General features: G+C 36.3%; 1 protein-coding gene across 2 annotated transcripts in view; it reads right to left on the bottom strand.

Annotated features, from left to right (window-relative positions):
• Positions 1 to 13,043, bottom strand: part of atp2c1 (ATPase secretory pathway Ca2+ transporting 1) — a 40,258-nt gene that overhangs the window by 11,685 nt on the left and 15,530 nt on the right. For both annotated transcript variants that reach the window (XM_084089030.1, XM_084089031.1), the window contains exons 3-13: positions 11,806 to 11,922; positions 6,523 to 6,612; positions 6,397 to 6,432; positions 6,164 to 6,225; positions 4,982 to 5,090; positions 4,398 to 4,553; positions 3,372 to 3,440; positions 3,202 to 3,277; positions 2,982 to 3,048; positions 2,768 to 2,892; positions 1,416 to 1,513 (exon numbers count right to left, since the gene is read on the bottom strand). In XM_084089030.1, coding sequence (XP_083945156.1) covers positions 1,416 to 1,513; positions 2,768 to 2,892; positions 2,982 to 3,048; positions 3,202 to 3,277; positions 3,372 to 3,440; positions 4,398 to 4,553; positions 4,982 to 5,090; positions 6,164 to 6,225; positions 6,397 to 6,432; positions 6,523 to 6,612; positions 11,806 to 11,922 — 1,005 coding nt within the window. The remainder of the gene's footprint in view (positions 1 to 1,415; positions 1,514 to 2,767; positions 2,893 to 2,981; positions 3,049 to 3,201; positions 3,278 to 3,371; positions 3,441 to 4,397; positions 4,554 to 4,981; positions 5,091 to 6,163; positions 6,226 to 6,396; positions 6,433 to 6,522; positions 6,613 to 11,805; positions 11,923 to 13,043) is intronic.

Raw genomic sequence — 13,043 nt, 5'->3', positions numbered from 1 at the left:
TTAACTTAAGTAGTATGGCATTTATAAGTGAAACAAGAAAAAAAGGTAGGATGGGACTATGTCGAATTGAGATTTATAGAGATATGAGACTTTATTTTTAAAAGAAACTGAAGGAATCATGAAACATTCTTTCCAAGGAAGTTATTACATTTTGAGGAAAGACTTTAAACTTTAACATACACGCAAATGCACTGTCACACAAAGCTCGAACACAGACAATAGATGACTTTTAGTAGTCTTTTTGACAGTGCTCTGTTTGAAGCCCAGAGGGATGTGAAATAAAAAAGCATGATGTAATAGACCTGGGAGAAGCGACCTAGTAAGTTTAAATAGTGAGAGACTCAATCTACTCCTCAGCCGACTGCTTTGAAGATTTATTAGAGCACGCCGATAGCACAGCAATGAATTCAGGACTATACACTGATGCCATCAGGCATCTGAGACACTGCTTCTGTTCCTGGGAGAGAAAACCAGAGGCTTCTCTTCAGATCCATTGGGCTGATGAAACACTGCAGCATTAATACTTCAGATTGCATATTTCTAATGTGGTAATGGCTTTAGGACAAACGAGACCTAACAGAGCAAGGCACAACAATAACAAATTTTGACCCGTTCAAAGTTTGGAGTTGGTAAGATTTTTGTAATGTTTTTGAAAGAAGTCTCTTATGCTCACCAAGGCTACAATTATTTGATCAAAAATACAGCAAAAGCAGTAACATTGTGAATTATTATTACAATTTTAAAAAGTTGTTTTCTGTTAATATATTTTAGATTGTAATTTATTGTAATTAAATCATTTTCAGCACCCATTACTGAAGTCTTCAAAATCACATGATCCTTCAGAGATCATTCTGATGTAATGATTTAATGCTCAAGAAATATTTCCAATTATAAATTTTAAAAACACTAGTGTTGCTTAATTTTGTGGACGCTCTGATAAATTTCATTAATTGAAAGTTCAAAAGAAAAACATTTTTGAAACAGAAATCTTTTGTAATATTACAAACATATTTACTGTCACTTTTGATAAATTGAATGTGTGTTTGCTGATTAAAAGTATTATTTAATAAGAAAACTGACCCCAAACTTTTGAACTGTAGTGTAAATATATATTAAATACTCATTCTAACTCATGTTCCAAAGACTTTCACTAGTCATTCTTTCAAATTGAACCTATCCTTGTGTGGCCAGCCAGCCACTTTGGTAACAGGCATCATCAGTTTCGAGAGCAAATCGCTGCATTTATTTTCCAATGTGGGGTGGAAAATCTTCCTAAAATGGGAGCTATAAGGACGGATTAACTACCAATTAAAATTAAGTGCCCAACAATCACATATGGCTTTAAGTGTTTGGGAGTCCACATTTGTTGGTCATGTAGTGTAATTTTACCCTCCTGAAAGTTTCAAGGCTCTTACCTCAGCATGCTGTCCATCAGAGCTGAACAGGTGAGTAACTGTCATCTCATTTTTAGTGAGAGTGCCTGTCTTATCAGAGCAGATCACATTACAGCAGCCTGGAGAGGAGAGGGAGGTTTCTCAGTTTAATACAGACAACAAAGATATTCTGATTTCCATGAAATCAGTGCAAGAGAAAATGCAAATGAGACCCAGTATTAAAAATACTGTCCAAGACACCTACACAGATATTTTCACATATTAACACAAACAACATTTGTGTGGAGTGACAACACCCCTATGATAAAATGTAAATGTATGGCCTTTAAGTGGTAACAGTTTTACAAATGGGAAATGGCTCATCTAATAATATTTGAGTTGAAATATTATTTTTTTAAATAAATTAAATATTTTTTGTTTTATTAAAAAATAAATAATGATGTCAAATAATTAAATATATTTTATAAAATATGTTTATAAAACAGTTCCAGTCCTGTATTGTGATTGGTCAATCATCTAACCATCTGCGATTAGTTCAGCCCAAACTTACAATCAAATATAGTTTTAGAGATAAACTACTCTGCACGCTGCACCAAACAATCCTGATCCTGACTATGTCCACAATATAGCACATCTTTAAGTGCTACTAAGCAAAAGCGTTGTTTCATTATTAGTAAAAAGCCATTAAGTTCATCACATGATTGAAAATGGTTCTAAGCAAAGCAATTAACATTTCTTGAAAATGTTAAAATGTGACACCCACAAGAGCATTTTGGTCCGATTGAATGTGTTTACTCCGCATTATATTAGTGCATGTTCAGTGTGAGTGTGGCTGGTCATTTGACTCTGTGGGCTGACTGATTCTCATGACTGATGATTATGTAAGGCCACAGAGGGGAGAAACCACCAAAGTGACTTATTTGTTCTCCTGTGAGCTGGCCAACAGGAAGGAACTTCCTGACACAAGGACTTTGTCAGAACATTAGATGAGAGTTCCATTGACAATAGAATACAGATCATTTACAGCGTGTCCTTTAATTCAATTGATCAGTGTTTTGTGAACATTCCCAACCCTTTGCAGATAGCATGAAAAACAAATTGCTAAATAAATTCAATGGTATTTTGCAAAAAATGAATGGCAAATTTATTAGTTCTAGCCAGATACCAACACAAGTAGGTTTGCATGTCATGCCCTCAGACTTGGAATGTGGGCATGAATAACTGCCCACTACAATGTGCTTTGAGAGAGAAACCATTAAAACTTTTTGCACGATAAACAATTTTGGTAATCTACTGGGTCACCACATGATGTCCAAAGCAAAATCTAGGTCATGAACCAAAACCACTGGTTTACGTCACAATGTAGAGCATACCTAGAGTCTCCACTATGGGCAATTTTTTAATGATCGCTCGTTTCTTCACCATCCTCATCACTCCCAGTGCCAAAGTCACCGTCACCACGATGGGGAGGCCTTCTGGGATAGCTGCCACGGCCAGGCTGAAGAGAAGAGCAATGATGCAATACTTAAAGACTGAAACCTGCACTACACATCAAGTCACATGCTTCTAGGCTAATTAAGGACATACCTGACGCCTATGGTGAACATGTCTAGAATATTCTTCCCCTGAAGCCATCCGACCATCATGATCACCCCTGAAAATGGAAATATATTAGTGCCATCACTGAGAGCGAGGGCAGGTATGACAGAACAGAAATTACGGTTTGCATATTTAATGAGATGTTATGTATCACTAGCTCATGAAAGTGCAATGAATGTTAATTGGACAATCTTAACAAGATGTCTACCGATTATCCCAAAGGAATAAAGGGAGAGCTGTTTTCCCAGCAAATCCATGCTTTTCTGTAATGGGGTTTTAGGAGCCTGTTTAAAAAGCAAAAAGAAAGAAAGAAAACATTTAAATATGAAGCAAATGTGTTTTTTAGAGCATCAATCTCTCTGGTTTATGCTTGATTACCTCCTCTGCTTGCATCATCTTAAAAACTTCACCAAATTCAGAATTTTCTCCAGTGCCTATGACAATGCCCTACAATTTAAAAGCAAAATTATTAAAAATGTGTGCAAATGATTAATCTCATTTAATGAAAAAAAGAAAAATGATTCTTTATACTTTTTTCACATTTTCTAATTATGTAGGGAAAACTGAAGAATGGATAAATAACCAAATAAATAAACAAACACTATTTAATATGATAAAATAAACAATTATTCAATATTTATTTTTATTCCACAAAAAAAAAAGACAAAACAATAATTAAGTGAATATCTGAGTACTTGGACATCAACAATGAACGTTCAGGAGAACAATAACTGTGTGACTTGACTTTGAACTTCAAAACTTTTCACACAGATCACAATTCAGTGATAACTATAAGCAAACATGTTTAAAAGGGGCGTTTTTTACATTTTGCAAATGGTTATGGTGTTATTATTGGTGGTGCAGAACTTGTCAAAAGTTTTGGAAACATTACCATTTTTAATGTTTTTGAAAGTTTTGCTGCATTTATTTAAGCAATATTGCAAAATATCATTACAATTTAAAATAATTGTTTTCTATTTTAATAAATTTAAAAATGTAATTTATTCCTGTGATGACAGCTGAATTTTCAGCATCATTACTCCAGTCTTCAGTGTCAATCATTCTAATATGCTGATTTTCTGCTCAAGAAACATTTATTATTATTATTATTATTATTATTATTATTGTTTTCAAACTTTTGACAGGTGCTGTACCTTGTGGTCCGATGCATCAACTAGCAATTACAAAGATGTAACAGTACTTAGCCTTCCCACAGTGCACCAGCAAAATTTTACCTTATTGAAACATTTACTCTTTCAAAATGCAATTATACTGAAGAAAAACAAAAACATGCAAGCAGTGGGGGATATGTATAATTTTATGAATGAAGGCAGCTTGAATTATGAGTTCTTTGAGGACCTCTATGGAGGGGTAGATTCAGTTCAGGTCTAGATGTAACTGTACCTTGGCCTTCCCACAGCGCACCAGCGTACCCATGAAGGCAATGTTACTGCGGGACGTGATATCGCCATTGGTGGCAGACGGCTGAGGGGCAGAGGTCTTGGTGCTGGGTGTGGTCTCTCCTGTCAAACTGGACTCATCAACTGTCAGATCCAACGCCTGCAGGGCAGGGAAGGTTCAGCTTCACTAACAGGCCATTAGAACATTGCTGCTATTTCAAGCACAAGAATTTCCACCACTAACTGCCATTTGAATGTGCAATTCAGAAAGACGCAAAGCACATATTTGTCTGGCATGTGTTTGACTGCAACAGTGTAACAGTAATGGTTTACATGTGCATCACTTTCCAATCATTTAATATAACACCAAAGTAACTTTGTTTGGACATTCTGTTACAGTGAATATTCTGAATTAAATGTCTCTAGAAACTGTAGTATTGGCTTAATCTGTTTATGGCAATAATAAATAGTTTACATAATCAGAATATGACCAAATTATAATTCATAATAGAATATTGTGCATAAGAGACACATGGAAGAGGAGAAAGAGACAAGGAGATTATTTATAAATATATATTCATTTCACACCTCGAAAAGACGCAGGTCAGCTGGGACTCTCTCTCCGACTGATAAGCAGACGGTGTCTCCAGGTACAAGCTCTCGAGCCAGAAGATGCTCCAGACGTCCTTCTCGAACACTGGAGTACAAGGAGAGAGGAGATGAGTTGGAAAGAGAAATAGAGAGGGCATCAGAGGGATTGAGCGTTGAACGGTTTGAAATTAGGCCAGTGAAGTCGTGTGGACAGACCATGAGATTTGTGCCCTGCGGACTAGATGGAGGTCATATACTTTTGTGAATGTAGTTCCAACAGTCTTGGCAATTAAAAAAATGCTTGTTGCCAGAATCATGTAAGAGTGGCAGAGAAAAGGAGGATAACACATTGTGGTGCGCGCTAAGTGCTATTCTACAGGTGTTTGAGAACAGAGCTCAAGACTGTGGCACGGCCCAGTTTTGAAGTGCAAATATGAGACTTTGTGTGTTTGAAATGAAAATTACACCTCCCATTCTAACTCTCCATATGTTGTCTGAAAGGCTGTCTTTTATGCATTTGGTGGGTGTAAAGCTCTGGAAAATACACCTAAGACAGCAAGACCTCACCCACAGATAACCCTCACATATCAAATAGTAAAACAAAAAAGTTTAAGAAAGAAGCTTATTTTTTAAGTCTATTTTTAAGGTAATAGCCAGGTTAACAATAGATAAAACAACTAACAAAGGATTTTTAAAGATCTCTATTTCAAATAAATGCTGTTCTTTTTAACTTTCTATTTGGATCCTGAAAAAAGCGTACCACTGCTTCTTCAAAGATATTAAGCAGCACAATTGTTTTCAACAATGATAATAATAAGAAATATTTCTTGAGCACCAAATCAGCATATTAGAATGATTTCTGACGGATCATGTGACATTGATGACTGGAATAATGGCTGATGAATATTCAGCTTTGCCATCACAAATTTTAAATTGAAATACTATTTCACAATATTACAGTTTTACTGTATTTTTGAGCAAATAAATGCAGCTTTGGTGAGCATAAGAGACTTCAAAACAATGGAACAGTAGTGTAAATACTTTCCCAAAAGCAGGATTGATTTTGTGTCATTTATTTGTTAAACCTGAGCCAATTGTAATAGCCACTTATGTTTGACATATAATCTATTAAAGCTGTGGAAGGCAAAGCACTTTTTGAATTCTGTAGATAATGCTCACCAATGGCATTCTGGAGGCACAAGTTTCCCTAGTTCCTCCAGCGATTTTTCTGAGCGGTATTCCTGAAATGAAGCAGAACAGAGCTGACAGTAAATGTCCACCACATACACTCTCACTACACCTCATTATATAGACTTCAAGTTTTTCCAAAGTATCTTAAAAGTATTCTGACATTTGCATACGCTCTCAGGTCTATAGCTTCAGGTAATGTTATCAGTGTATGTTGGATTTACCTGTACAAAGGCAACTGTAACGACGATAATAATGGCCTGCAAAAAGAATGACACAAGAGTGTTAATAAACCGATCAAGTACTTCAAGGAAATCAAGTCTGACAGAGGGGAGTGAGCAGGAACTTACCACGGTGATACTGACGGCATCGTCAAACTGACGCATCAACACGCTGATAACAGCGGACGCCAACAGCAACAGGATGAGTGGGTCTTTAAACTGGAGACCAAAAGAAAGAGAGAAAAAAATCTGAAAAACATTGGTGGCGCAATGCTTCTCAGAATTCATTGTATCCCACATCTCAAGGTGAAGGTCTGAGTTTATCTGCCTCTGGGTTTAAAGTAGAATAATCAATGTTAGCTATACATGACAGCAACAAATATCGACCTCTTTGTTATATAGTCTGCTTTTTCAGATACCACAGGTACATACGCATCTTTACAGACAGCAAGAGACCACAGCCCGAAATGATTTGCAGTATTGGTCGACAGTGCTCAGACAAATTTTCTATGCTGTAAAATAAGTTAGTTTAGTAGGTAAGTTGGGTATTTCTATTGGTTGACGTAAATTCCTTATTTTGAAATGTACATTTCAGTGAATCAGTTAAAAACCATGATTTCATTATTTGTTTGAGTTATCACTAAAAAATATTTTAAAATGTTTTAGTGTTTAAAAAAGTTAAAATTCATCATTTGCTAATTTAAATGTGAAATCGCTTTAAATTCAATTTTGAATCCCAGATTTGCAATAGTGGAGTGGTAAATTTAAATCTCTACCCTCATTCAAAAATTTTAAAAAAATTGTCAATCATTTTATTTGTTATAGTGTAATGAAACATAATAAATAGTGCAGACATAATTTTTGGCCAAGCTGTCATACGAAGAAATTATGAACGCAAGCAAAAAAAGAGAGAACCAACGAAACATTAATAACTGATTTTAGTCAATGTATGCTTTTTGCCTAGTAAAATAAAACCTGTTGACAGACTATATATATATATATATATATATATATATATATATATATATATATATATATATATATATATATATATATATATATATATTAGGGATGTAAACGGTTAATCGATTAATTGTCGACAAGAATTTACTCGATTAAATTAAATTAATTGTCGGCTAATTGAACATTGCGAACGTGACACGAGATTCTCGCGGGCGGCGAGAGACCCGACACAAACCTGAAGCGGCAAAAAAGAAACCAAACATGAGGTGGTCAAAATGGAGTGGAGTGTGGGAGCATTTCAAATTTGAGGCGAAGCAGAACGAAAAGTGCCACCATTGCGCATATGCTTCAGTTATTGTGTGTGAGAGAGATCTCAGGACTGGTGGGAGCATACTGGCTTTAAATATTGGCTTTAACGAGGAGCAGTGGGTCCGAAATTTTGTTGTGTACAACAATATGTTGTCAACGTTTGTCCACATTCCTCTCCTACGACGACACGTTTCGTCGGGTCATCCGTCCCTTTGCAGATGCGCGTGGGTTTCTCTCGTCATTAAACCGCGGAGACGTAATGCCTCAGAAAATCCGACCTGCTTGTTTACATGACAGTCGCGTTGGCACATATCCGATTTATTTTCACATATGAATGAGGCCTGAAACCGATCTCGATATATACGAATGCATGCGTTTTTTTCCTGTTTACACTGTCATAGAACACATCGGATCTGTGTCACATGTGAGCAAAAAAATCGGACATTTGGTCACATTTCACTGACAGTGTAAACGAGGGACGCCCTCTAATTTTACTGTCACCTTCCCTCAGGGATGATTTAAGTTGTGTTCAGTTCTATATTTGAAGTTTCCAGGTCTAGTAATCTTACTGTTACCTTTCTCAGACCAAGGGGGATTATAAGTGCTGCTGCTGCTAATGTTTCAAGTTTTTCATTCAAGTAGTTTACCAGATAGATTATTATATGTAGGCTTAATATTGTAGGCTAAGCCTACCCATGTAGATTTTTATTTAAAATTGATTTTATGTTGCTTAATGTTTCACATGCAACAGGTGAGCCAGTGCACAATTATTTTTTATGTATTTTAATTTCTGTAGATAATTTATTTTGTTAAACTACATAAATGCCATTATCTGTACCGTGTCCCAACTGTTACAATAAAACATCAATTGAGCAATATAACATGCATTTTTATTCAGTAGCCTATAAGCAATATTTAGCTTTTTATGTTAAAGACACTATTGATACCGTGAGAAATTTACATTCTCAGGAAAATAGCCGCTTATCAGTTAATCGTTAATCGATCGATAAGGTCAATCAATTAATGAATTAATCGATAATTTACATCCCTAATATATATATATATATATATATATATATATATATATATATATATATATATATATATATATATATATATATATATATATATATATATATATATATATATATACACACACACACATATATAAAAATATATATTTATAAATTTTATAAATACATTATATAAATAATTTTGTCAAATAAATACCTTAACCATGGTGTGTTTTGTTCTTCTCTCATATTTAAAATATTAAAAATATTAAATATTTACCTCATATTTAGCTGGTTTAAAAAACTTTTAGGGTTATTAAAAACAAATATATCCCCTCCAGACATCACTTTTAGTCACTACTGTATAATTATGTGGAAACTTTGTTGTTTAAATAGAAATTTACTCAATTTACTGAGCAAATACATATTAAGATGTACTGAATATTATCAGAAAGCTGAAAATGATTTGCATATTTTTTTATCTGAATCACCCAGCCCTAGGAGACACATGTGTCATGCAAAAAACATAAATGATAGACAGGGTATAGAAATATATTAGTCCTCGTTCTACAAACACCAGATTTATAGTCTACTGAAAAGAAAGGCCTGGTTTCAGAGACAGGGCTTAGACTAAGCCAGGATTAGGCCTTCATTCAATTAGGACATTTAAGTAGCTTTTATAAACATGCCTTAGAAAAAAAACATTACTGGTGTGCATCTTGAGAGTTGAGACAAAATAATGGCACTGACATGTTTTAAAGTCCCCCTGTAGTCAATAATTGTATCCCTTAAAACTCATCTTTGATCACCAAAATGACATATTTAAACATGTTTTCCATGCCTTAAGGTATAGAAATATAGGTATAGCTTTTATTTTAGTATATGCGGTTCTATGAATATGCAAATAAGCCCCGCCTCCACTCACTCACAGCAGCTCAGAGATCCACTCGTTGACGATCACACGTTGTGTGATTGGTTACAAGGTAATTTGTGACGTCAGAAACACAGCGTTTCCAAATCGCATTCTTCACAGCCGTTTAAAGAGAAAATACTCAGCAATGGTGTTGACTTATGATTTTGTACATGGTTTGTCTTAAACCACAAAGAAATTTTCGCCTCAGGGCGACTTTAAGATATGTCAGCGCAAATGAATTTTGGTTAAAACAGCTCAAAAGTGCATTTTAGTCTGATGCAATGCTTGCAGTGGACTGACACTTCTTAGACAGGAAACGTATGTTATTTGGTTTATTTCAAAACCCCCAAGGTCACCTGATAACCAATGGCACCAGAAATGACTAATGACATGCTGGTAAAGCTCTAGAAAGTGAAGATTAAAACGATGGGAGTGTGGGTTGCTTTCTTTGATTGGCCACATACAGAGAATGCAGCTTTAATCTATGGCAGGATCTGACACCTGCGGATCGTCGCGTCTGCATAACCAGCAATTAACAGCATCACACAAGATGAGCTCATCATTTCTTTTGAGCGAGCAATACGGCAGACTTTTTAAAACCAAACCACGGCCACACAGTAACAGGCAGGTTACACACAGGAAAGCAAAACAAACTGGGTTTGACTTTGCTGTCTGTTGAAAGTCCTTTGACGTTCTCTCACGTCTACTGTGACACATCAGGATTTACGGCGTGTTTTTAAGCTTAGGGCTGGTGGCGCTGTGATAAAAATACTGTTGAGAATTTGAATAAATCAGAAGGGAAAAGAAAGAAGTATGGGAGATTATTTTAAAGCAGTGCCGGTGGTCGCGCCTGACAAACAAAAAACCCTGTCTGATACGTTCTGGTCCATGAAGCATGGTGCAGTAAATAGGGAGGGTTTCTAGAAGAGAGAGAGAGAGAAAGCAGGGGGGAAAACAAAAGAGAGAGACCGAGGGAGGTCGGCACATCCCAAAGCAAAAAGCGAATGTGAAGTGACAGATTAAAGGCATGACAGCTTGTTGCTCTTAAAACGACTCTCTGAGACGCAAGTGATACCTCAGACAGCTTTGTTCACAGACTCAGACGCTTTTACTCGGCCAAAAAAACAAGACTTTTCTACTGTGAAAAGCAGAGGTAAGACAAGGGTGAAACTGGGAAATGAGTCACAGGTGATCACAGGTGTTAAATAAGACAAGAAGCCGCCTTTGTAATTAAGAAGTAAAATAAAGTAAAATTGAGAAATAAAGGCCAATACATTTTCACGCAACAATTATCAGTATGAACCACGTCGCACTTGACAGTCGTGACATGACATATTTGTGCTACAAGTTTTCCAGTTAGAAATGTACACATGCTTTGCCATTTTGAAGAAATGAGGGTGTAAAATATCGCACTGCAGGGGAAGCCAAAAAGGATGAAGGCGACAAAGTGTGCCAGCTCTGAAGAAGGCCCGAGTGACTGTGGGAAAAAATACAATTCCTCCCAGTTATAATGCTATATTTAGCCAATCAGCACAAACCTCCTGACCAGAGTGGACTGAAATCTTTTTACAGAGGACAACGACCTGTCAGCTCTATATCTGAAGAAAGAACTGGATGAACCGGGTCGTTTTACAGCTTTAAGGCATATTCACAATAGTGTTATTTTTTGTTGCAAAACTTCAAATAGAAACAATGCTTATGGAGCCCTTCAAACAGGGTGCAAAAATTCACAGTGACATTTTTTTTTTACACAGTGTGGGCCCATATTTTTTCTTCGATGTCTAAAGAAAACTCACGACCAATAGGGCTGGGAAAAAATATAATTTTTATGATTCTGTGTCTACAACCCCACAGCAAAGGAAGTCATATTCTACAGTCTGAACTCAACGAGATAACATTACAGTGTTGCTGATTCACAAGCAAATGATTCTTGCTTTTGAGCCATTTCTTCATTCATTCATAATTGTTTTTATTTTATTGCTCTTAATTTATTTATTTTTTTTGTAATTTCAATGTTGACTCCGTACACATTACTTAATTATTCAAGTAAAGAGTTTATAAATAATTAGATAATATTTCTATTAAAATTTAACTTAAAGGACTGTGTTATTGTGTTAGTTGTGGTATCAAAATTCACTAGAAATTTTGGTATCATATTAGCAAGTTAAGGATTTTTTATTTATTTTTTTGCTTTTATTTTTTTAGCCATCCAACCTGAGAAATATATTTTTTCCAGAGTGGTTCATCTTCGCTGATGTCAAACTCATTCCATCCATGGTAGACGCGACGTCGTGAAACCTCCTCCTGGGTGAGACCGAACTGCAGGTCAGCCTAACAGAGGGAGAGAGGGAGGGAATTAAGTCAGAAAAATGCAGCCTTCCCAAAATAACACTCATCAGATGTGTAACCATGACAACTGACATTTAACCACTAACAAATAAGAATGCTGGAGCCATGGAAACAACTAATAAAGCCAGTGTCCTGGAACTTGAGCTTTAATAAGTCTCTTGTTAGACAGCAGTCACCCAAAATGCATCTCTGCTCCCTGTGTGGAGAAAGATCTTGAGACCGGACCACTGCATCGTGAACACGAGAGAGCATAAAAGCTAGATCCCTGCACCTAAAGACCTGCTGTCTGGGCAATATTAGGAATGGGGGTCAAAATATTGCTGAGATCAACCAAATCTGACCGCTTTGTATTATTTTACAACAAACTTCTGATGGCACACAAATGAAAAACATGTTCTGTTTTATTTTCTATTGAAAAGACTCAGAAGACGAGCAGATGGTCATGTCAGTGTGGTGATGGACATGGCACTACAAGCTCTATCACCCACGCTGACACTGCAAGAGCATCCCAGCACTCTCTAATCTTCCTGGCGTGATTCATTAAGGGACACTGTGTGATATCCACAGGGATGGGCTTTGAATTCCTCAGTGTCAAAGCATGCAGTCTGTGCTTTTGGTGCATGTTTGACTGCATAACAAAATTCAATTGGGCTTTTGCTGCTGCTGTTTCTATAGACCCTTTTACAGTTGGTAAACATGGTGACGTATTTGTGTGGGTGGGGCTTAGCTGGAGGCAGAAAGAACCCTCTGGCCGCTTCACTAACGTTAGTTTGCCAGTTTTGTTAGCTTGTTTTTTAACAATGACTGGAGAAAATCCAATTTTATCTTAATGTGCAAGGTCACTCACTGTCCAGGGCCGCGATTGTTATTTGCAAAAGTTAATTTTAACGGACGGAACCAGATGACCATACAAGCTCAGTCAATGGACGATCTGACAGGATTAACGTTAACGCTACCTCCGGTTGAGTGGCCTGACTTCTACACCTAAGTTACCCGATAGAGAAACCGAGGGTAAAGAGAAACTGAGGGCATATATATATATATATATATTTAGATGCCTATAACTATGTGCTGAATGGTCATGTAAAGACTTGTGTGTTACG

Source organism: Abramis brama, assembly GCF_963993115.1.
Source record: "Abramis brama genome assembly, chromosome: 17".
Classification (NCBI taxonomy): Eukaryota; Metazoa; Chordata; class Actinopteri; order Cypriniformes; family Leuciscidae; genus Abramis; species Abramis brama.
The sequence above is the reverse complement of the archived record's forward strand: the minus strand, read 5'-3'. Positions and strand labels throughout refer to the sequence as shown.